The sequence below is a fragment of the Peromyscus eremicus genome, chromosome 2 (genome assembly GCF_949786415.1).
Source record: "Peromyscus eremicus chromosome 2, PerEre_H2_v1, whole genome shotgun sequence".
Taxonomy (NCBI): domain Eukaryota; kingdom Metazoa; phylum Chordata; class Mammalia; order Rodentia; family Cricetidae; genus Peromyscus; species Peromyscus eremicus.
The window spans coordinates 9,844,788-9,866,035 of NC_081417.1; the positions used below are offsets into that span (position 1 = coordinate 9,844,788).

The 21,248-nt window shown below is 40.5% G+C and overlaps 1 protein-coding gene across 1 annotated transcript; it reads left to right on the forward strand.

Annotated features, from left to right (window-relative positions):
- Window positions 1-335: 335 nt before the first annotated feature.
- Window positions 336-20,764, forward strand: Ubxn2b (UBX domain protein 2B). Its single transcript, XM_059255602.1, has 7 exons — window positions 336-466; window positions 3,508-3,611; window positions 9,205-9,355; window positions 10,683-10,766; window positions 11,637-11,746; window positions 20,102-20,239; window positions 20,737-20,764. Exons 1-7 carry the CDS (start codon window positions 383-385, stop codon window positions 20,762-20,764), a joined length of 699 nt encoding a protein of 232 aa, XP_059111585.1. The 5' UTR covers window positions 336-382.
- Window positions 20,765-21,248: the final 484 nt, after the last annotated feature.

Below are 21,248 nucleotides of genomic sequence, written 5' to 3' on the forward strand. Positions count from 1 at the left end.
AGGGACGGATGCACCATCCCATCCTTGGTAAGGGAAAATGAGAGATTCGACCAAGACTTGAAAGTTGCAACGTTCATCTGTTGAGTTAAATGAACCTGGAAGTCAGTGCTGCGCTCTAGGACAACTACAGTATCTCCCAGCGAGTGGCCGAGAGACTGCAGATGCTCGGAAACTAAAGGCTGGAGGGTCTGGAGGAACGGAACCCCACCGCGAGGGCGCGCAGGCTGGCTCCAAAAGGAAGGAGTAGCAAGGACTAACGTGATGCGACACGGCTCCACCCCCTCCCGAAGGGGCGGACACCGAGTGGCTCCGCCCCTCCGCGGTCGCTAAGCAACCAGCCCCGGAAGTCGCGAGTCGGGGGCGGGCCCCGAGAGCGCGGAAGATGGCGGAGGGCGGCCGCGCGGAGCCGGAGGAGCAGGAGCGGGGGTCCTCGAGGCCACGGCCCCCGAGTGCGCGGGACTTGCAGGTGCGCGGGCACGGAGCGCGGCGGCGGCGGCGGGAGGCGTGGGCGTGGCGGACGCGGGTCAGAGCCCCTTTGTACCTCGCCTTGCCCGGACCCTGCCCGAGGAGATGATAGCCAGGGTCTCCCCGGGAGGCGCTTTGCAGGGTGGCGGGCGTGGAAACCGGTGCCCGAACCTCGGGCAGGACCTGGATCCCTTCGCCACGCGCCGTGCGCGCAGCAGCTGTTTAGAATATCGTTTCGCGGGGCCGTCTGGGTGGCTCCCGATTGATGCTGCCTACCTTCTGGAGAGTTGCTATGGCCAGTGACAAGTCAGCCATAGCTTAAAAAGAAACTTAAAAATAACGCATGTTGGTTTGTTCTCCTAGATGCTCTTTCAGATTTGAAGACTTACACATCAAAAACGGTTTCTTTTTCTTTGTTTCTTATCAAAAAGCTGCGTTTTTTACAGGAGAGAGCCTAAAACAATTCAGTCTGTGGTTAGAGCCTACTTGTAAGAGGCAGTCCATAAAACAGTGTAACAGAAATAAAACTCGGTAATGTTATGACGCCTGACATTCGTCAGCTGAACACTTGTCCACTAAATGCTGTTTTATCAGTCGCTAACAATACGTACTCATTTTAGGCATTTTTCTATCTCCTCATGAGATCATTGATAAAATTCAACAATTAAACATATGTTAGGGGTTATAGTTAAGAATGAATGAGCCTGATTTCTCAAACCTTCACAGAGCATTTTTAATAGCTGGTCTTCATTCTTTAACCAAACATACTGACCACTTGCTGTTACGACTTTGTGCTGAAGTTTGGGGATTTTGGAGATATATAGGACATCAAATCCATAAGTTGTATGGTATTAAATTTTGTGAAAGACCACAGATTTGAAATAGGCTTGTAAACTAGCCTTAATAGCCCAAACCAATGTAAAGTTATAATGGTATTAATTGAGCATTGGTTGGTAACAGGTGACTCTGAAGCCACTTAACTAGTTGTCTTAGTCAAGGTTACTATTGCTGTGATGAAACACCATGATCAGAGCAACTTGGGGAGGGAAAGGGTTTTATTTGGCTTATGCTTCCACATCACCGTTCATCATCAAAGGAAGTCAGGATAGGAACTCAAACAGGGCAGAGACCTGAAGCCTTGGAGGAGTGCTGCTTACTGGCTTGCTCTTCATGGCTTCCGAGCTTGCTTGCTTATAGAATCCAAGACCACCCGTCCAGGGATGGCGCCACCCACAATGCACTGGGCCCTCCCCCATCAATCACTATTTAAGAAAATGCTCCATCTTATAGAGGCATTTTCTCAGTTGAGGCGCCCTGTTCTCTAGACTCCAGCTTTGTTAAGTAGGGTAGTAAAGGATGAGAGACAAGAGTGATGGGATGGACCTGATCTTGACAAGAGTTTTGATAGGCATTTAAAAATGTAAAAACTAAACTCAACGATGGTCAGCAGTCCACCAAACTTACAAAGTAAGTGCCTAAGTTAAAGTTTGGATCCAGCTGAGAGAGAACAAGGGGTGTATGAACATGGGAGGGAGAAGAAGGGGGAGATGATGGAATTATATTTTTTAATTTCCAAAAAATAGGATCTATGTAAAAAATTTTAATTCAGTTCTTAAGAGGTCAGAGCCATTGATTTGCATTTCTAGGGAAATTGCCTTTTTAGAAATTCACAAGTTGATGCATCTGTGAGAGATAGGATGAAGGAGGAATAAAAACAATTAGGAAAGAAAAAAAATGGTTTCTCGGTGTCTTGAGTGTGTATTTTCAATGTGTTTATTTAAAGGTCTGTCTAGTCTTGGTTAGCCAGGGGATGTAGCTGGGTGTTAAGAGTGCTTGTCTAGCATGTAACTCTGCCTATGTCCAGTTCCCAGCCCTGGAGAAAGACTGGCTAAGTTGTGCCTCAGTTACTTATTCTCCTTTTCCTTCTGAGGAAAGAATATGCAGAGATAGTTACTTGGTGGGGGAGAGGGTTTGTTAGATTGTAAAGAGGGTGGGAGCCTGCTTGAATAGCCACTAGGAGCATTAAGGAAATTCGTTTAGTTTTGCTTGTTTTTTGAGACAGGATCTCTCACTACACAGCCCTGGCTGTCCTGGAACTCACTGTGTAGACCAGGATGGCCTCAGAATCACAGACATCCTCCTGCTTCTGGCTCCCAAGCACTGGGATTAAAGGCATGTGCCACTATTGCATGGCTCAAAAATTTTAAATTATTACCCAAAATAGCTAAAGTAGAGGGGGGAGAACCTGTAATATTAGACTAATATTTTAAATTCTATTTCAAGGACAAATATGTTTTTACTTTATTTAGAAGGCACCCAGCTATATATCTGCAATGTGTGATTTTGCAGTATTGCTTTGTAAATGGTTAAAACCTATATTTAATTCATCGTCTTATTTTTTTAGCTCTTTTCCCAGAACGTGATGAAATTTATGTCTGATAGACTTTTAAGCAATACTTTTGAACTTGTTTTATGTACTTGGGTTTTGAAAACGGCTAAGTGAAATTATATTGTGAGATTGATTTAGAGAAATTGGCAGTAGCTTGAACTGTCTTCAAAAATTCTTTAAAACCTGGAAGAAAGTTACACAGGTCCAAATGCGAAAATAGTGTGTTGCCAAACTCAGGGTTTTTTTTTTGTTTTGTTTGTTTGTTTTTGGTTTTTCGAGACAGGGTTTCTCTGTGTAGCTTTGCGCTTTTCCTGGGACTCACTTGGTAGCCCAGGCTGACCTCGAACTCACAGAGATCCTCCTGCCTCTGCCTCTCGAGTGCTGGGATTAAAGGCGTGAGCCACCACCGCCTGGCTTAAACTCAGTTTTTGAAATTATTGAATAGTTAATTAAAAAAATATAACAATTGAATACTATGAGACCTCATGAGTTAGGTTGTTTTGGGAAGACAACATCTTTTGAGGCAACAGTCTTCATTTTTTCATAGGGAAAATTATTAATACTCAGTTTCAAGTTAATGCCTGTTACTCAGCTGTCTAGAAGTCTGTTTCCATTGCTAACTGGATAACATGCCCATCCGTCCTTATGTGTAGTTGGCCTTGGCAGGACTGTACGAAGAGGAAGTGAAGTGCAAGTCTTCCAAGCCTGACAGACCTACAGCTGCAGCCTGTAAGAGTCCACGAACACTGCCCCATCGGTGAGTGTGACTTCTAGTCATCCACCCTGCATAGCATACGAGCCTGGACTTATTTTAAGTGACCCTGAGGATTTTTTAAATTAAAAGTTCTTGAATAGATAGATATAGAGATACTATTCTAAAGTTTTTATAGTCAGCGAAAAGAAACTTCTAAAGAATTACCTTGGTGTCTGATATTATCATAGTCACCTTGTGAAATTGTATCTTGAATCCTGTTTTCTCAGGCATGATGACTCTTGAATATTTTTGTCATGAGGCTCATTGAGCTCTGATGAAATGTCTAGGCCCTCTCCTTCCAAAATAGCATCCATGTGCAGTCTTATCAGTTGAGGCCAGTGGGTTTCTCACCACCGTCCACGGGGCCTCTGTGAGTCTTTGGTCCCCACTGAAGAATCTGTAAATTCTGAAGTTTCTGTGTGTGCTTCTGTACTGTGATGTCTAGTCTAACAGATGATTTCCCGGGATGTATTTGTTATCATTAAAATCTCTGAGCTATAAAAAGAACAGACTAGAGGACTAGAAGATAAGGATCACATATATTGTATTGTGAATATTATTGATTTTTCTGGTCATACATTAGAGAGCAAACTTCAATTTTCTTATTATCTCTCATTCTCAAAAAATGTAGTTTTATCAGAAGTAGAAAAACTCCCTGGATATTAGGTTTTGTCACTTCACATTCTTTTTGTAGGGGAGACAATAATGATATGTATCTTCCTGTACTTGAATGATAAGGAAAAGCTTTATAGTTTCTCCCCTATATTTTCTTTTACAAATTTTAAAGCCCATAGAAAATGTAAAGGCTAGTAAAATGAGTAAACGCTAAATGTTTCACTTTTATTCCCTGGTTGTTAAGGTGTCACACGGCATTGCCCTCACTCACGCATGCTGACAACAGATTATAGCCATCATGACACTCACTTCTAGATATTTCATTGTGCATCACCTAAGAATAAAGTATATTACCTAAGTAACAAAGTATAGCTTGAAAGTTAACAGTTGTGCCATGATGTCACTGCTTCCAGCAACCTTTGGGAATTTGGGGAGCCAACTAGAGACTACTCATTGCATTTGATTTTTCCTGTGTTGAGTTTTGGATGCAGGGCATGCTCTCTTCTTCTTCTTCTTTTTAAATCTGTTTTTAGCTTACCTACATAATCTAAAATTTATTACATTCACTTTTTAAAAAAGTATACACCAGATGTCTCAAAATGTCCCACATTCTAGATTACTGTTTCCTCATAATTAGATTCTTGTTAAACATTTTGTCAAGAGTACTAGATAAGTGATACTGTCTGCTTTTTATTATATCACATCAGGAGCCATATAATTCCAAGTTTTCCCACTCTTGGTGATATGCTCACTTGATTAAGGTGCTGACCACCACATCACTCCATTGTCAGGTACAGTTTGTCTTTGTAATCAGCAGGTTGGTATCTCGGCATGGTTTGAATATACTATCCTTTGACTTAACTCTTATTTGTAAGATATATCAGTATACGTAGATATGTGTAATATTTTCATTGCCTCGTTAATGTATATATTCTTCTACCCTCCCAATTTTTTAAAGTATTAAATGTGTTTCTGTACCTAAGTTTTACTCATTCAGTATTGCAGTATTTATAGTCTTTGGCTCCCTAGCTTGAGCACATGAGAATGACTTAATTTTGCTTTTAGTGCAATAAACCTAATATTTGAATTCTTACAAGATTGATGTGTAAATATTTTCCTTATGCTTCACGGATTAATTCTGTGATTAAGAGTTCAAGGTTGTCCCAGGCTGCCAAGGAGATTCAAGCCAGTTTGAGCTGCCTCAAAATACTAAGGTCTGTGGATGTGGCTCAGTGGTAGAGTTTTGCCTAGCATATGCAAGGCCTTGGGTTCAGTCCCTAGAACTCCTTTTTCTAGTAGATGAATTTACTTATGCACTCTGAAAAATTTTGTTGTTTGTAGTTTTAATTTGATAATGCTCTTTTGTTTGTTTTGTTTGGACATGTCATGGATTAAACTTAGTATCCCACGCACATTAACTGTATACTTCAACTCCTGAGTTGTACCTTTCCAACCAGTAGTATAGTTACTAAAGACTTTTTGCTCAAGTTTGACCTCAAGAACCATTTACCACTCAAAAGGATGAGTTTCTTTACAAACTACTGAGACAGTTTAATCACTTAAGATACAGTGCATACAGAGATCATTAGCAATCTTTTTTCTAAGCATGATACTGTTTTCACTTCATACAACAATTTATACTTCCCTACTTTACATTCATTGAGAACATTTGCTCTGTTTGCTGTTCCACTTTTACTTTATATAGGCAGCTGCTAATTGTCATGTCCTCCTAGGGCAGTATTAGAAATCAAAAGTTATATGTTGCTTGTCATTTTGTTCTTGTGATTTTCAGGGTATCATATGTAGCCTAGGCAGGCCTAGAACTCACTGTCAATCAGGCTACCCTCAAACAGGCAATCTTCCAGCCTCAGTTTCCCAAATTGAGATTTTCAGAGACTGCTAGCACCACCACACCTGGCATACTGACTTTTTAAGCCCACTGTTCTAGTTAGTTTTTGTGAGCTTGACACAAGCTTCAGTCTCCTGGAAAGAGGACTCTCAATTGAGAGATTGACTCCATCTGACGGGCCTATAGGCATGTCTGTGGGGGCATTTTCTTGATTAACGAATTATGTGGGATGGTCCAGCCCATGTGGGAGGTGCCATCCCTGGCAGGTGGTCTTAGGGTGTATAAGAAAATATGATGAGCAAACCATAGAGAGCAAATTAGTGAGTAGCATTTCTCCCTGTCTCAGCTTCAGTTCCCACCCTCAGGTTCCTGCCATTACTCCCCTCAGTAATTGATAACCTGTATAATGGAATAAACCCTTTTTCTCCCCCAGTTTGTTTTTGGTCAGTAGAAGCTAAATAAAACACCAACGTATTTTCATTACCAAAAATATTAGACATAGTGTGGTCTATGTGTTTAGCCTACAAGAAGAAGTGTGTAATCTGTAGAAAAACCTTCAAGATAATTTGACAGCTTCTTTAACAAATTGACTCATGAGAGGCTGTATACAAGAAGCAAAGTGTAGGCCATGTCCTCCACAGATCATGTAGCATTGTTTTGAGAATTAAAAGAGATGGACTGTGCAATATGCCTAGCATAGGCCTTAAACAATGACTACAGTCTAAGTCCACCCTGAATGTCGGGACGAAAATGCACAGACGAAGGGACAGGAGAGCACAGAAGGAGAAGCTAAGGACCAGTACAGATTAGTGGCAAATTAGAGATGTTGGGGAAGTGGAAGTGCAGCCGGGTTGAGCCTCATGGATACGTCACCCGTGCTGTCACACAAGTCTCAATTCCTATGAGGGCCTTGTGCTGGATTAAATGCTTGGCTCCTTAGTGTGTTTTAAGTGAGGGGACTTAGATGTTCCTTTTGCAGTTGGCTCCCGTTAGTGTGTTGCATTCATTTAGAAGTCACTGAAATACTAGTGTGCATTAAAGTTCATTCAGTGAAAAAGAGCTACAGCTACAAGACTGCTGCCTCTAAGCAGAGATACCTCGCAGAGGCTCCAACACCTGACGTGTGTGTGTGTGTGTGTGTGTGTGTGTGTGTGTGTGTGTGTTTCTTTTTCATTGACCTCCCCTAGTTTGTTTTCTCATCTGGAAAATGGGGATCGTTTAGTTATAAGAATTGAATGAAAATATATTTGGCCTTCGATATTGATTATTAATCCTTTTAGGAAAAACTGTAACTTTTAAGAAAAAAACACTATATCCTTTTAGAAAATAAATATAAAATTACAGCAACTGTTGTAGTTTTCACTGTTGCTCTGTGAGTTAGTTTGAATTGGGAACTAGAGTAGTAGGTGTGGGAAAATAAAAAGTGAACTCTATCACCTTATACTGGAAGTCTCTGTGATACTTCATTGATTAAATGTTCTGATATCCTGGGAGAAAAGGATGTTAAGTGAGAAAACAGAAGTGGGAAATGTTACGGCACCAGCTGTAGATACTCTTGGTCCTCTGTCTCCACAAGGAACAGCTAGAGAATTCATGAAGCACCCATCCAGCTCAGGATGTAAAGTACTCAATATGGAGACTTATACCAAAGCTGCGGAGGCCTAAAAGACTGATCAGTGAGCCAAGACCGGCCCCTAAGTCTTGCACCCTTGGAGATGGCTGTTTGGCTCTGACACAGATGCCGCTGCAGAGCATCGAGGAGGGGGAGTTTCGTGACATAGTCAAGGGAAGACATTAGTACTGGCCTCTCCCTTATGTAACATGCAGTCATCAGTTCCAGATGGATTTCAGCTCTGAATATAAAAGTTCAGACAGTGGGGCTGCTTGAAGAAAATGCAGTGCTGCATGATAACAAGCTGGTAAATCTTTTCCTGTGACCAGTTTTCTCAGTTCGTTGTCACCAAGGCAAAGAGGCAGGATCACTTACTTTGCCAGCTTGTTGACATGAGACGGGGAGGGAAGAAGCTATATGGGGGGCAAACATGGAGGAAGCTTTGCTCTGCTTTTCTGTTTGTCACAGTTACCTGAGGCCATGTGCTGTCCGGTTCCTCCTCTCCAACACTGCTTATCTCAGAGACAGGCAGGCCCTCTGTTCCCTGCTCACTGCACACACACACACACACACACACACACACACACACACACACACACTCACTGCCCCCAGTATGCTCTGTAAGCATGGAAAGAAGGCTTTGTGGGTTCTAGTGTACTCAGTGACACTGACCGAGTGGTGCCCCTCTCCACAGCAGTAGTGGCATTCCGCTGCTGTACACACTTGTGTCCAGGTAGATTTTCTTTCACTTGCAGGAGATGAGAACTGCCAGTTCCTCTGTATCTCATTTGCCAGTTTAGAAGAAAACCTCGAAGGGAACCTCTGTCTCTTCTCCAGGGCTGTTGTAGTTTTCACTGTTGCTGTGTGAGTTAGTTGGGAACTAGAGTAGAAGGTGTGGGAAAATAAAAAGTGAACTCTATCACCTTATACTGGAAGTCTCTGTGATACTTCATTGATTAAATGTTCTGATATCTTGGGCAGAAACATCAGTCATGAAAGATTAGAATATTAATTTTAGGTGAATAGAAATTTATGTTTTGTAGTTGTTAGGAAGTTAGAGTCGGGGCAGATCTTAGTTACTACATAGGGAATATATGAAGTTATTTACACTGGGAATTGTAATGCAGTAGGTCTTTCTCTAAAGAATAAACGTTCATTGTATAGCCATATGGGGCAGGGCAAGACAGCCCCTGGGTGTCGGCAGTGCTTCCCCACCGCAGGAGCAGAGCTTATTCTGTGAAAATAGCAATCCCTAAGCAGTCACCCAGGGCTGAGGGAGGAAACAAGGACTCCAGTTGCCATGTTGCTTCCTGAAATTGTCAGAATCTCCACAAACTCAGAAGGGATACAAACTATCCCTATCTTATATTTGCCTGAGTTCCCTCTTAAAGTTACATGTCTCTGATGAACTCAGGTACTACTTAATAAATAAGAGTTATTTCATATGACTGTGTAGCTTCTTATTATAGAGTAGTTTATGTCTATTCTGAGTTTTTATTTATGAGCTGTGATGTTTAAAGGCTTTATTCAGGTGAACAGGAATATGGTGGATTACATATAGTTCAACCTCCAACTGGGAAAATTGTGAATGAACTTTTCAAAGAGGCAAGGGAACATGGGGCCGTCCCTCTAAGTGAAGCTACAAGATCTTCAAGTGATGACAAAGCCAAGGTCAGTGCTGTCTTAACTGTCTGGGACGTTAGAGGTGCTTGGACGTGTGTCTTGGTAAAGCCCTTACGATCTTGGCACCCATTGTTGGGAATGTCTGTTCTCCATGAAACTTCAGTTTTAGTCTTTATTTGGCAACAGCTAGAAAACTTCCTTCTGTCAAGCCTTGAGGTCATTTGAACATTTCCAAGTTCTTCAGTTCTGTAAAAAAAAAAAAAAAAAAGGCATGGAGTTAATTTAGTATGCAAAACAAAGCAAGGTTGTAATTTAAAGCACATTTGTGATGCAGTAATTAAGAGAAAAGCCATTTCTCCTCAAATTATCCTACCTGAAGACTATGTATTCAGTATAGCAAGATCAAAAGTGTGATCATAGCTGACTTACTGTAGCTAAGAAAACAGCTTAAAATGGAGGCCATCACAAGAAACCACAAATGGCCACAGTGTAGAGATCAACAGGTCATGGGTAAGCTCAACCCCAACAGATACATCTGCACCACAGCTCCTGCATCTATGGCTCAGAGAATATCTCAGAAGAGGGGGCGGAAAGACTGTAAGAGCCAGAACACCAGGAAGCCAGCTGTGAAACAGTCTCCTAGAAATGGCAGTGTAAACAGAACTGAAACAATGGCAGTTTCAATCTACATGTTAACATGGAAGGGGGAAAATTGCATGTGGTCACACCCCTAAAAACGACAGGCAACTGTTGATTGCTGGGAAAAGGAGAATTACCTTTCCCAGGGATGAGTCTCTTATTGGTTATCCAATACGGAGTGGTCAGCCTTGAAACCATATACACACCACCAACAAAAACATTCAGAATGAGATATGGATTTATATAACATGCATGTATGTAACAATAAGAAGAAGAAGCTATCAACTTGAGAGTGGGGTGTGTGAGAGGGGCTGGAGGGGGGAAAGTGATGTAATTTCTGTTTCAATTAGAAACATCAAAAACATTTAAAAGCCTGTAAAATACATACAGAATTCTTGGTTGTTGTAATTATTTATTTTATGTGTGTGCTCATGTACAAACATATCCACAACCCACATGTGGCAGTCAGAGGACAGCTTGTAGGAGCCTATTCTCTCCTACCATGTGGCTTCTGGGGATCAGACTAAGTTGTTTCACATTTTGAGTTGCTAATATTTATATGAAAACACATTTAATTTCTCACATACACTTACTTATAACTTAAGGTTATTTTATTTTCCTAGTCACTATGAATCTGGCCAATAATTATTTGTCTAGTTTTGAAATATCAAGTATACAAATAATGTTTTGACTTTAAGCCATAGTGAACTCTTAACCCATTTATCGTGTATTTCAGTCATTTACAGGTGGAGGATACAGATTGGGCAGTTCCTTCTGTAAGCGTTCAGAGTACATCTATGGAGAAAATCAGCTGCAAGATGTAGGTACAGTCATCAAAATGTTCAAGCATTCACCTCTAGTTCATAGTTGTCTCCCCTTTCTGAATTGTTGACACTATAAATACAGTCTCTCTTATTAGTTTTTGAAGTATGAGTTAAAGAACCGGTGTGTTTTCAGTCGCAATATTTCTACTGCTGTATTAGAATGTGTAATTTTTAGGGTTTTTTTGTTTGTTTGTTTTTTCGAGACACGGTTTCTCTGTGTAGCCCTGGCAGTCCTAGAACTCACACTGTAGACCAGACTGGCCTCATACTCACAGAGATCTGCCTGCCTCTGCCTCTTGAATGCTGGGATTAAAGGCGTATGCTACCACTGCCCAGCAGAGTGTATAATTCTTAAAATTTTTTCTTTAGAATTGTCTATTTTTATAATACAACATGAATTAAATTATAAAAACATGTGAAATCATTATTTCTGTTGCATTTGGAAATACTAAAATTACAGATTTATTTTAGATATTAACAGTATCTTAGAAGGTCTCCCTTGCCTCTTGGTGTGAATGTTTAAGCTGTAGAACTAGAGAGATTTGGAGTGTGGATGAAAGGTCTGAATCACAGGTACCAAATGGAGTCTGTCTTCTCGATGCTTCTGTTTCCTCAGTGAGCTCTGAGTGATAACTCAGAGCCAGCCTCCACCCATGGGACTTTGATATTTGCAGCTATTTTCAGTGTTTTAAGCTAAAAATAAACCTGCTAAGTAAACACATGGACACACATGTTTAGCTTTGACTAAAACAAATATCTCTGTATTTTAAGGTAAATTAATCAGGTAGTAAGTTAGGAGAGACAACATTGAAACTTAAAATTGTTTGGAGATGAATTCTTTTTTTTTTTTGCCCTGTCTCCAAAAGGTTCAAGTTTTGCTGAAGCTGTGGAGCAATGGTTTTAGTTTAGATGATGGAGAATTGAGACCTTACAATGACCCAACAAATGCTCAGTTTTTGGAATCTGTTAAGAGAGGGTAAGATGAATTATTTGTGTTCTCTTTATTATGTTGAATAGAACTCTTTTGATTATGTCCATGTATGTTCCTGTTACTGCATATATGTACATGTGCATGTAGAGGTCATAGGTCAATCTCAGTGGTATTCTCTCACTTGCCTAGAACTTATCAAATAGGCTAGGCTGGCTAGTCACAGCCCCAGGGATCTGTGGCCCACTGCTGGAATACCAGCGCATAGTACCACATCCAGCCTTGTTACACGGGTTCTCTTGAGATTGAGCTCATGTCGTCATGCTTGTGTGGCAACTATTTGACCAAGTAGCTTGTCTCTCCAGGCCCTGTTTCTCTTTTAACTGTTCTGTATACACTACTAGCTTTCAAGAATAAATTGCTATGACATATTCCATAAGTGACTTTGGGGAGGTGGATCTTTGTGGAAAAAAGACATTGGATAATTGTACCTCTTAAATGTCATGACACTATGGGCTTTGCTCCAAGAAGAAATATGATAATAAATGGAATAGCTCTATCTGCCTATCCATTAAGCCTCTATCCTGCTTACTGTTAACAAGGTACCATGACTGGGGCAACTTATAAAAGAAAGCATATAATGGGAGTATACAGTTTCTGAGGGTGAGTCCATAATCATTATTACTGAAAGCATGGCTGTAGGCAGGCAGGCATATCAACCACTCAAGCAGTAGCTGAGAACTTACATCCAATCCACAGGCATGAGGCAGAGAGCCAGCTAGGAATGGTGTGAGCTTTAAAACCTCAAAGCCCACCCCCAGTGACGTACCTCCTCCAAAGCCATGAATTCTGATCCTTCTCAAAAGTTCTACCAACTGGGGACTGAGTATTCCAATTTGAATACTTCCAGCGTTGTTGACTACAACACACTTTTCTCTCTTAGGCTCATTCCTCTCCCTGTCTGCAGCTCTCTTTGGCAAATATCCCATGGTTTGGCATCTCCAACATCTTGGGATCTCCAAAATAATCCAAGCTTCACTTTCACAGCTTCACCAATTGGCCTCTCTGGGTCTCCATGTAGGGACACCCCTTCCACACACCTGTCCTCAGCAACTCCTCTTTTTTTTTTTTTTTTTTTTTTTTTTTTTTTTTTTTTGGTTTTTTTTTGAGACAGCGTTTCTCTTGTCTAGTTTTGGTGTCTGTCCTGGATCTCATTCTGTAGACCAGGCTGGTCTTGAACTCACAGAGAACTTCCTGCCTCTGCCTCCCGAGTGCTGGTATTAAAGGCATGTGCCACCACCGCCCGACTCAGCAACTCCTCTTGAACCCTGTTCTCTTGTATCCTTTACAACTGTAAAGCCAGAACCCTGTGGCCAAAGCTGCCAGACTTTGCTGCCTGCCTGGGATGAAATCTAGCTCCTCCCTTGAATTACGTGTACATAAGTTTTGATTTGTTGCTGCTCATTAGACACAGGTGACACTGTAGGACTTTTCTCTTCACAGGCTGCAGGATTAGCTGGGTGGGATTTCCCTGAGGGTGCCACTCCCTTTATTCCCTTCTTATCTCCTTCAGCACAAAGCATGACTCCAACATTACATTTCCCGCTGCTTTCTTTCTCTTCAAACTGTACATCTTATCTTTCTTTTTGCCCTGCTTGCCCTTCTTCATTGTAGACCTACATAAGAGTGACCACTAATAACCACTTGACAGTCAATACTAGACTCTCTTGAAATGTCCTCTGCCAACCAGATTAGTCCAGAACTGTTCAACTTAGCCTCAGGCAGATTCTTAGGACTAAGGCAAAAACCAGCCATATTCTTTGCCGGGTTATTTCTAGCCCAGTTACCACTGTTGTTCTCCTCTGAAATCTCTTGAGCTGAGCTTCCATAGTCCACATTGCACGCAGCTTTACTGTCAACCATGTTCCTACTAGGATGGTCCACTAAGTTCCACTACAGTACTCGACAAAGTGCTGCATGGGCAGGCCTATTATATCAATACCCCACTCCTGCTGTAGAGTTTTTCCTAAGTAGAAATGCAACTAAAGGCATAAGGTTGGTGATGAGTTGTGAGGTTACGTAGCAGGAAAAGCCCACAGAGAAATTGAAGTAGAGCCCTTTTAATGAAATTTGACCAGGAGACTCAGTGAGGCACCATGAGTCCTGGTCAACTGATTCTGTGGGCCATGTTCTCTTGGGGTCCGTCACCCCTCTGGTTCCTGCTATCCTTCCTTCCCCCTACTCCAAAGGACTCCCCTGACTGTGCCTAATGTTGTCTGTAGGACTTTGTATCTGCCCCCATTCAGTTGCTGAATGATGTCTCATGGTCTGTTTGATGACAATTCTGCTAGGCTCTGATCCGAGTATACTCTGTGGGCAGGACAACCTGCAGATTGAAGGTTTTTGTGGCTGGGTTGGTGTCTCAGTCCCGCCACTTGAGGCCTTGCCTGGTTGCAGAAGATGGCTGGTTCAGGCTCTGTGTCCCCCATTACTAAGAGTCTTTGCTAGGGTTACTCTTGGAGATTGCATGGGGTTTCCATTTCACTAGGTTTCCATCTCACTGCTGAAATTTTCCCCAATTCCACTTATTTCTCTCAGTGTCCCTTTCTCACAGTTGATCCTCCTGTTCTAAACTTCCACTGGTCCCCAGTCCACCAGCAAAATCTGTCCTATTTCTCCTCTGGGAGATCCTTGCGTCCCCTCTTGAGCCCTCCTTGTTACTTAGCCTCTCTGGGTCTATGGATTATAGCACAGTTATCCTTTACTTTACAGCTAATATCCACTTATAAGTGAGTATGTACCACGTTTGTCTTTCAGTTCTATCCATTTGCCTATACATTTCATAATGTCATTGTTTGTATCAGATGAGTAATACTCTATTGTGTAAATGTACCACATGAATAAAGTTTCTTTATTCATTCTTCAGTTGGGGAACATCTAAAACATTCTATTGTTTGCAGTTTCTGGCAATTATGAGTAAAGCTGCTATGAACATAGGTGAGCAAGTGCCCTTGTGATAGGATGGAATGTCTTTTGGGTATGTGCCCAGGAGTGGTATGGCTGAGTTCTTGAGGTAGCTCAATTCCCAGTTTTCTAAGAAACCACCATATTAATCCCCAAAGTGGCTGTGCAAGTTTACACTCTATCAGCAGTGGGGGCGAATGCTTGCTCCAGATCCTGGACACTTTGAGCTGTCACTTACGTTTTTGATCTTAGCTATCCTGACAGGTGTAAGATAATCCCAGTTGTTTTGATTTACGTTTCTCTGATGGCTAAGGCTGTTGAACATTTCTTTAAGTATTTCTTGGCTATTTGAGTTTCATCTGTTGAGAATTCTGTTTAGATCTGTACCCCAGTTAATTGGATTATTTAGTTAATGTCTAGTTTCTTGAGTTCTTTATATATTTTGGAGATCATCCCTCTGTCAGATATGGAATTGGTGAAAATCTTCTTCCATTCTGTAGGCTGCCTTTTTGTCCTATTGATGGTGTCCTTTGCCTTACAGAAACTTTTCAGTTTCATGAAGTCCCATTTATCAATTGTTGATCTTAGTTCCTTGCCTACGCTATTGGTGTTCTGTTCAGGAAGTTGTCTCCTGTGCCAATGCACACAATGCTGACATCCAGTTAGACTAGCACCCTTTGTTGAAGATGCTGTCTTTTTTCTGTTATATATGGCTCCTTTATCAAAAATCAGATATCCATAAGTAAGTGGATTTACGTCTGGATCTTTGATTTGATTGCATTGGTCAATGTGTCTACTTTCATGTCAATGCCATGCTGTTTTTATTACCATTGCTCTGTAGTACAGTTTGAAATCAGAGATGATACCTGCAGAAGTTCATTTATTGTGTAGAATAGTTTCAGCTATCCTGGATTTTTTGTTTTTCCATATGAAGTTGAGTATTGTTCTTTCAAAGTCAGTAAAGAATTGTGTTAGGATTTTAATGGGGATTGCATTGAATCTGTAGATTGCTTTTGGTAAGATGATCGTTTTTTACTGTGCTAATCCTACCGATCCATGAGCATGGGAGATCTTTCTACCTTCTGATGTCTTCTTTAATTTCCTACTTCAAAGACTTGAAGTTTTTATCATACAGGTCTTTCGCTTGCTTGGTTAGAGTTACCCCAAGATAATTTATATTATTTCTGGCTATTGTGAAGAGTGTTGTTTTCCCTGATTTATTTCTCAGTCCATTTGACATTTGTGTATAGGAATGCTACTGATTTTTTTATTTAAGTTAATCTTGTGTCCAGCCTCTTCACTAAAGGTGTTAATCAGCTGTAGGAGCTCCCTGGTAGAAATTTTGGGATCACTTATGTATACCATCATATCATCTACAAATAGTAATACTTTGACTTACTCCATTCCAATTTTATCTCCTTGATCTCCTTTAGTTGTCTTATTGCTCTAGCTACAACTTGAAATACTATATTGAATATATATTGAGAGAGTAGACAACCTTGTCTTGTTCCTGATTTTAGTGGAATTGCTTTGAGTTTCCATTTAATTTGATGTTGGCTCCAGGCTTGCTGTAAATTGCCTTTTTTTATGTTTAGGTGTGTCCCTTGTATCCCTAATCTCTTCAAGATTTTTATCATGACAGAGTGTTGGATTTTTTTATAAGCTTTTTCAGCATCCTGTGAGATGATCGTGTGTGTGTGTGTGTGTGTGTGTGTGTGTGTGTGTGTGTGTTTCTTTCAACTTGTTTATATGGTGGATTACATTGACAGATTTTCATATGTTGAACCATCCCTGCATCTTGTTTTTATGATGGGTGCATTGACAGATTTTCATATGTTGAACCATCCTTGCATCTTGTTTATATGATGGGTACATTGACAGATTTTCATATGTTGAACCATCCCTGCATCAAGCCTACTTGATCATGGTGGATGATCTTTTTGATGTGTTCTTGGATTGTGTTTATGCGTATTTTATTGAGTATTTTTGCATCAATATTCATAAGGAAAATTGGTCTGTAATTCTCTTTCTTTGTTGAATCTTTGAGTGGCTTGGGTATCAGGGTGACGGCGGCCTCATAAAATGAATTGGCGAAGTTCCTTTTGTTTCTATTTTGGGTAATAATTTGAGGAGTATTAGCTCTTCTTTAGAAGTCTGGTAGAATTCTGTGCTAAAACTGTTTGGCCTTGGGTCTTTTTTGGTCAGGAGACTTGTAATGACTACTTCTATTTCCTTAGGGACTATAGGTCTATTTAAATAGTTTATCCGATCTTGATTTAACTTTGGTAAGTAGTATCTATTGAGAAAATTGTTCATTTCTTTTAGATTTTCCAATTTTGTGGAGTATGGGTTTTTGAAGTATGACCTGATGATTCTTTGCATTTCCTCAGTGTCTGTTGTTATGTCTCCCTTTTCATTTCTGATCTTGTTAGTTTGGATGTTCTTTGTCTTTTAGTTAGTTTGGATAAGGGTTTGTCTATTTTGTTGATTTTCTCTAAGAACCAATTCTTTGTTTCATTGATTCTTTGTTTTGTTCTCTTTGTTTCTATTTTATTGATTTCAGCCCCAAGTTTGATTGTTTCATGCCAGTCTACTCCTTTTGAGTGTGTCTGCTTCTTTTTGTTCTAGAGTTTTCAGGTATGCTGTTAGGTTGCTAGTATGAGATCACTGCAATCTCTTTATAAAGGCAGGTAGTGATATGAACTTTCCTCTTAGCCCTGCTTTCATTTTGTCCCATAAGTTTGGATATGTTTTGCATTCATTTTCATTGAATTCTAGGAAGTCTTTCATTTCTTTCTTTAATTCTGCCTTGACACAATAGTTGTTCAGTAGGGAGTTGTTCAGTTTCTTTGCGTTTGTAGGCTTTCTGTTGTTGTTGATATCCAGCTTTAATCTTTAGTGTCCTGCTAGAATACAGGAGATTATTTAAATTTTCTTGTACCTTTTGAGACTTGTTTTGTGATCGAGTATGTAGTACATTTTGGAGAATGTTCCATGAGATGCTGAGAAGAAGGTATATTCTTTTGTGTTTGTGTGAAATGTTCTGCAGATATCTGTTTGGTCTGTTTAAATCATAGGTTTGTTGGCTTCATTATTTCTTGGTTTAGTTTCTCTCTGGATATCCTATCCATTAGTGAGAGTGGGGTATTGATGTCTCCCATGATTAATATGTGAGGTTCAATGTGTTTTAAGCTGTAGTAATAATTCTTTCACAAATATGGGTGACTTGCATTTGGGGCATAAATATTAAGAATTGAAGCATCATCTTGATGGATTTTTCCTTTGAGGAGTATGAAATATCCTTTTCCATCTCCTTTGATTAATTTTGGTTTGAAATTTATTTTATTAGATATTAGAAGAGCTACACCATTTTGCTTCTTTGGTCCATTTGCTTGGAAAATCTTTTTCTGGCCCTTTACTGCTTGGAAAATCTTTTTCTGGCCCTTTACTCTGAGGTGATGTCGGTATTTGATGTTGAGGTGTGTTTCTTGTAAGTAGCAGCAGAATGGATCCTGTTTTTGTATCCATTCTGTTAGCATGTGTCTTTCTATTAGGGAATTCAGCCCATTGATATTGAGAGATATTAAAGACCAATGATTGTTAATTCCTATTATTTTGTTGGCAGTGGTAGTAGTATTGTGCATGTGTGTTTCCCTGTTTTGGGGTTTTGCTGATGTGAAATTATTTATTGCCTGTGCGTTTGTAGTTGTAATTAACTTCCTTGGGTTCGTGTTTTCCTTTTAGTACCTTCTGTGGGGATGGATTTGTGGACAGATATTGTTTAAATTTGGCTTTGTCATGAAATATCTTGGTTTCTCCATCTATAGTGATTGAAAGTTTTACTGGCTATATTAGTCTGGGCTGGTATCCTTGGTCTCTTAGAGTCTGCAGGACATCTATTCAGGCCCTTCTGGATTTTAGAGTCTCCATTGAGAAGTCCAGTATAATTCTAATAGGTCTATGTTTATTTGTTACTTGGTCTTTTTCCTTTGCAGCTTTTAATATTCTGTATTCTGTATGTTTAGTGTTTTGATTATTATTTGGCAAAGGGACTTTTTTTCTGATCAAATCTATTTGTATGCTTCTTGTACATTTATAAGCATGTCCTTCTTTAGGTTAGGAAAATTTTCTTCTATGATTTTGTTAAATACATCTTCCGGGTTTTCAAGCTGGGATTCTTCTCTTTCTATTCCTATTATTCTCAGGTTTAGTCTTTTCATAGTGTCCCAGATTTCCTGGATGTTTGGATGTTTGGCATTAGTTTTTTAGATATAACATTTTCAACTGATGAATCTATTCTATCGTATTTTCTGTGCCTGAGATTCTCTCTTCCTTCTCTTGTATTCTGTTCCTCTTTAGTCTTCTGGTCTTTGTAGCCTGGATTTCTTGTGGCTGGCGTGACCTCTGATCTAGTAGAGAGTCTCTGGCAAAGTGGGGGGCTGACCTTCTGGTGGCTAGCTTGGCTTTTGTTGCAACAGGGGAGTCTCTGTTCTTCTGACTGGTGTGGCCTGTGCATAAGCAGAGGGAGTCTGCTGGGGTTGGAGACAGGCTAGGAGGGTGTGTGATGTGGGATGGTTCCTTGGGAACAGAATTTGGGAGTGAGGCAGTTCAGCTGGCAACCACGTCACTCATCTGTCCTTCTGTGACCTAAAACAATTTTTAATTTAAAAAAGATAACTCCGCCATGGCCATGTCTCACAGCCCCACCCCTCATGCTGAAACATTGAGTGTCACCAGTCATCTGACACTGAAACACCTTGGCATCAGTTTATACAACTTCTAATTTATTATTAGAAATAAACACATGCAGACTCCCAGTACTTGAGAGTCTAAAGCAGGAGGATTGCTGTGAGTTTGCAACTAGCCTGATCTATACACTGCATTCCAGCCTAGCCTGAGCCACAATGTGAGACCCTATTTCAAGAAAGAAACAAAAGTATTTGAATTAACTTTTAACTCATATAAGAATTCTCTTGTGCTAATTTAAACATCAATTACTGTCTTATAATTTGACTTTCTAAAGATACTCAAAGGTCGTTGTGACATCCAAAACATTTCTATGTTAAGAGTCACTAAAGAACAGTGTGACTAGCTGGATGAGATGGCTTAGCACTGGCTGCTTTTTCAGGGGACCAGCATTCCCATGGTGCTTTACAACCATGTGTAACTCCAGTCACAGGGCCATATTTATCCTCCAAGGGCACCAGGCATGCACATGGTACATAGACATACATAGAGACAAAACACTCATACAATTTAAATTAAGTATCAGACTTAAAAAAGTGTGATGTAACCTGAAGAAAGAATAATCTATGTGGACCCCAAAACCACCATGGAAATTTTTGTTACCATGTAGCTCATGATTTAATTATAGTCACCTCAATGGAGTAGTGTACTTTTAAACAATCTTAACTAAAACCTTCTCTCCCTCTTTTTAAGAGAGATTCCTCTGGAGCTTCAGCGACTGGTCCATGGCAACCAAGTAAATCTGGATATGGAGGATCATCAAGACCAAGAGTATATAAAACCCAGATTGCGATTTAAGGCTTTTAGTGGAGAAGGGCAAAAACTTGGAAGGTAAAATTCCTCTAGTGAGAAAAACACCTTTTTGCTGAAAATGATATTTCTCTGAGAATAAGAAATAAAAATGACTTGTGAAGTAAAAACTGAAATATGAGCTATAAAGACCTTCCTACTGGAATTAGGGGTGCAACTTGGATAATAATATTAGTAGAAAGTACCCAGAGATCAGTCCTCTGGCTCCTTTGATAACAGCTCTTTAAACAGACACTGCTCTTGCAGAGGACCGAGTTTGGTTCCCCACATCCATCCCATGCAGCACGCACCTACTTGTAACTCTAGTTCTAGGCATCCGTGGGCACCTGCACATGTGCACACTTAGCCACACAGACACACATCTGTAGAATTAAAAATGAAAATAAATCTTTACTCAGTTTTGAAATAATAGTAATTTGCCCAAGATATGGTTGAGCTAGAGAATGACTGGAACCAGTTCCAACCCACGCACTCTGGGGTATGTGCTTTTGACCACTGTGCCTTGTTCTCTGGTTCAGTTTTGGCCGTTTTCATGGAACTGTATAATGCATGATGCTTTGCGATGCTTTGCGCATATCCCCTGCACACACCGCCCTCCTCCCTCTCCTACGAGCTCCCTTTGTTCTCCTGTTCTGTTCTTTGTGTGTGTGTTCTTTCATTTCTGTTTCCAATTACACAACTTCAAAAGAGAAACTGTAAAGTGTTGCTGATTGGAAAAAGCAGTGGAAATGTTACCTCACACCTTTCCTGGATGTGTCTGCCATGAACAAACACTGAGATGCGGCAGCAGGGCCAGTGTGCTTCAGTTGGTCGTTTTCTGTGGATTGTAAGCAGCCCTGAGGTTCAGTCTCCAGCACTACAAACCTGGCCTGGTGGTCCACACCTGTAGTCCTAGCACTAAGGAGTTAGAGGCAGGAAGAGCAGAATTGCAAGGTCACCCTCCGCCTTCTACCCAGTCTGCATCCAGTCTCAGTGGTATACTCACTCTGTTGCTAGCCTGACCTTGAGAGTTTGACCATGCCTCAATGTG

Coding starts and splice junctions, on each gene's coding strand:
- Ubxn2b (XM_059255602.1), top strand. CDS start 383: ATGGCGGAGGGCGGCCGCGCGGAGCCGGAGGAGCAGGAGCGGGGGTCC. Junction 3,612..9,204: donor CCACGAACACTGCCCCATCG/GTGAGTGTGACT, acceptor TGATGTTTAAAG/GCTTTATTCAGGTGAACAGG. Junction 10,767..11,636: donor GAGAAAATCAGCTGCAAGAT/GTAGGTACAGTC, acceptor TGTCTCCAAAAG/GTTCAAGTTTTGCTGAAGCT.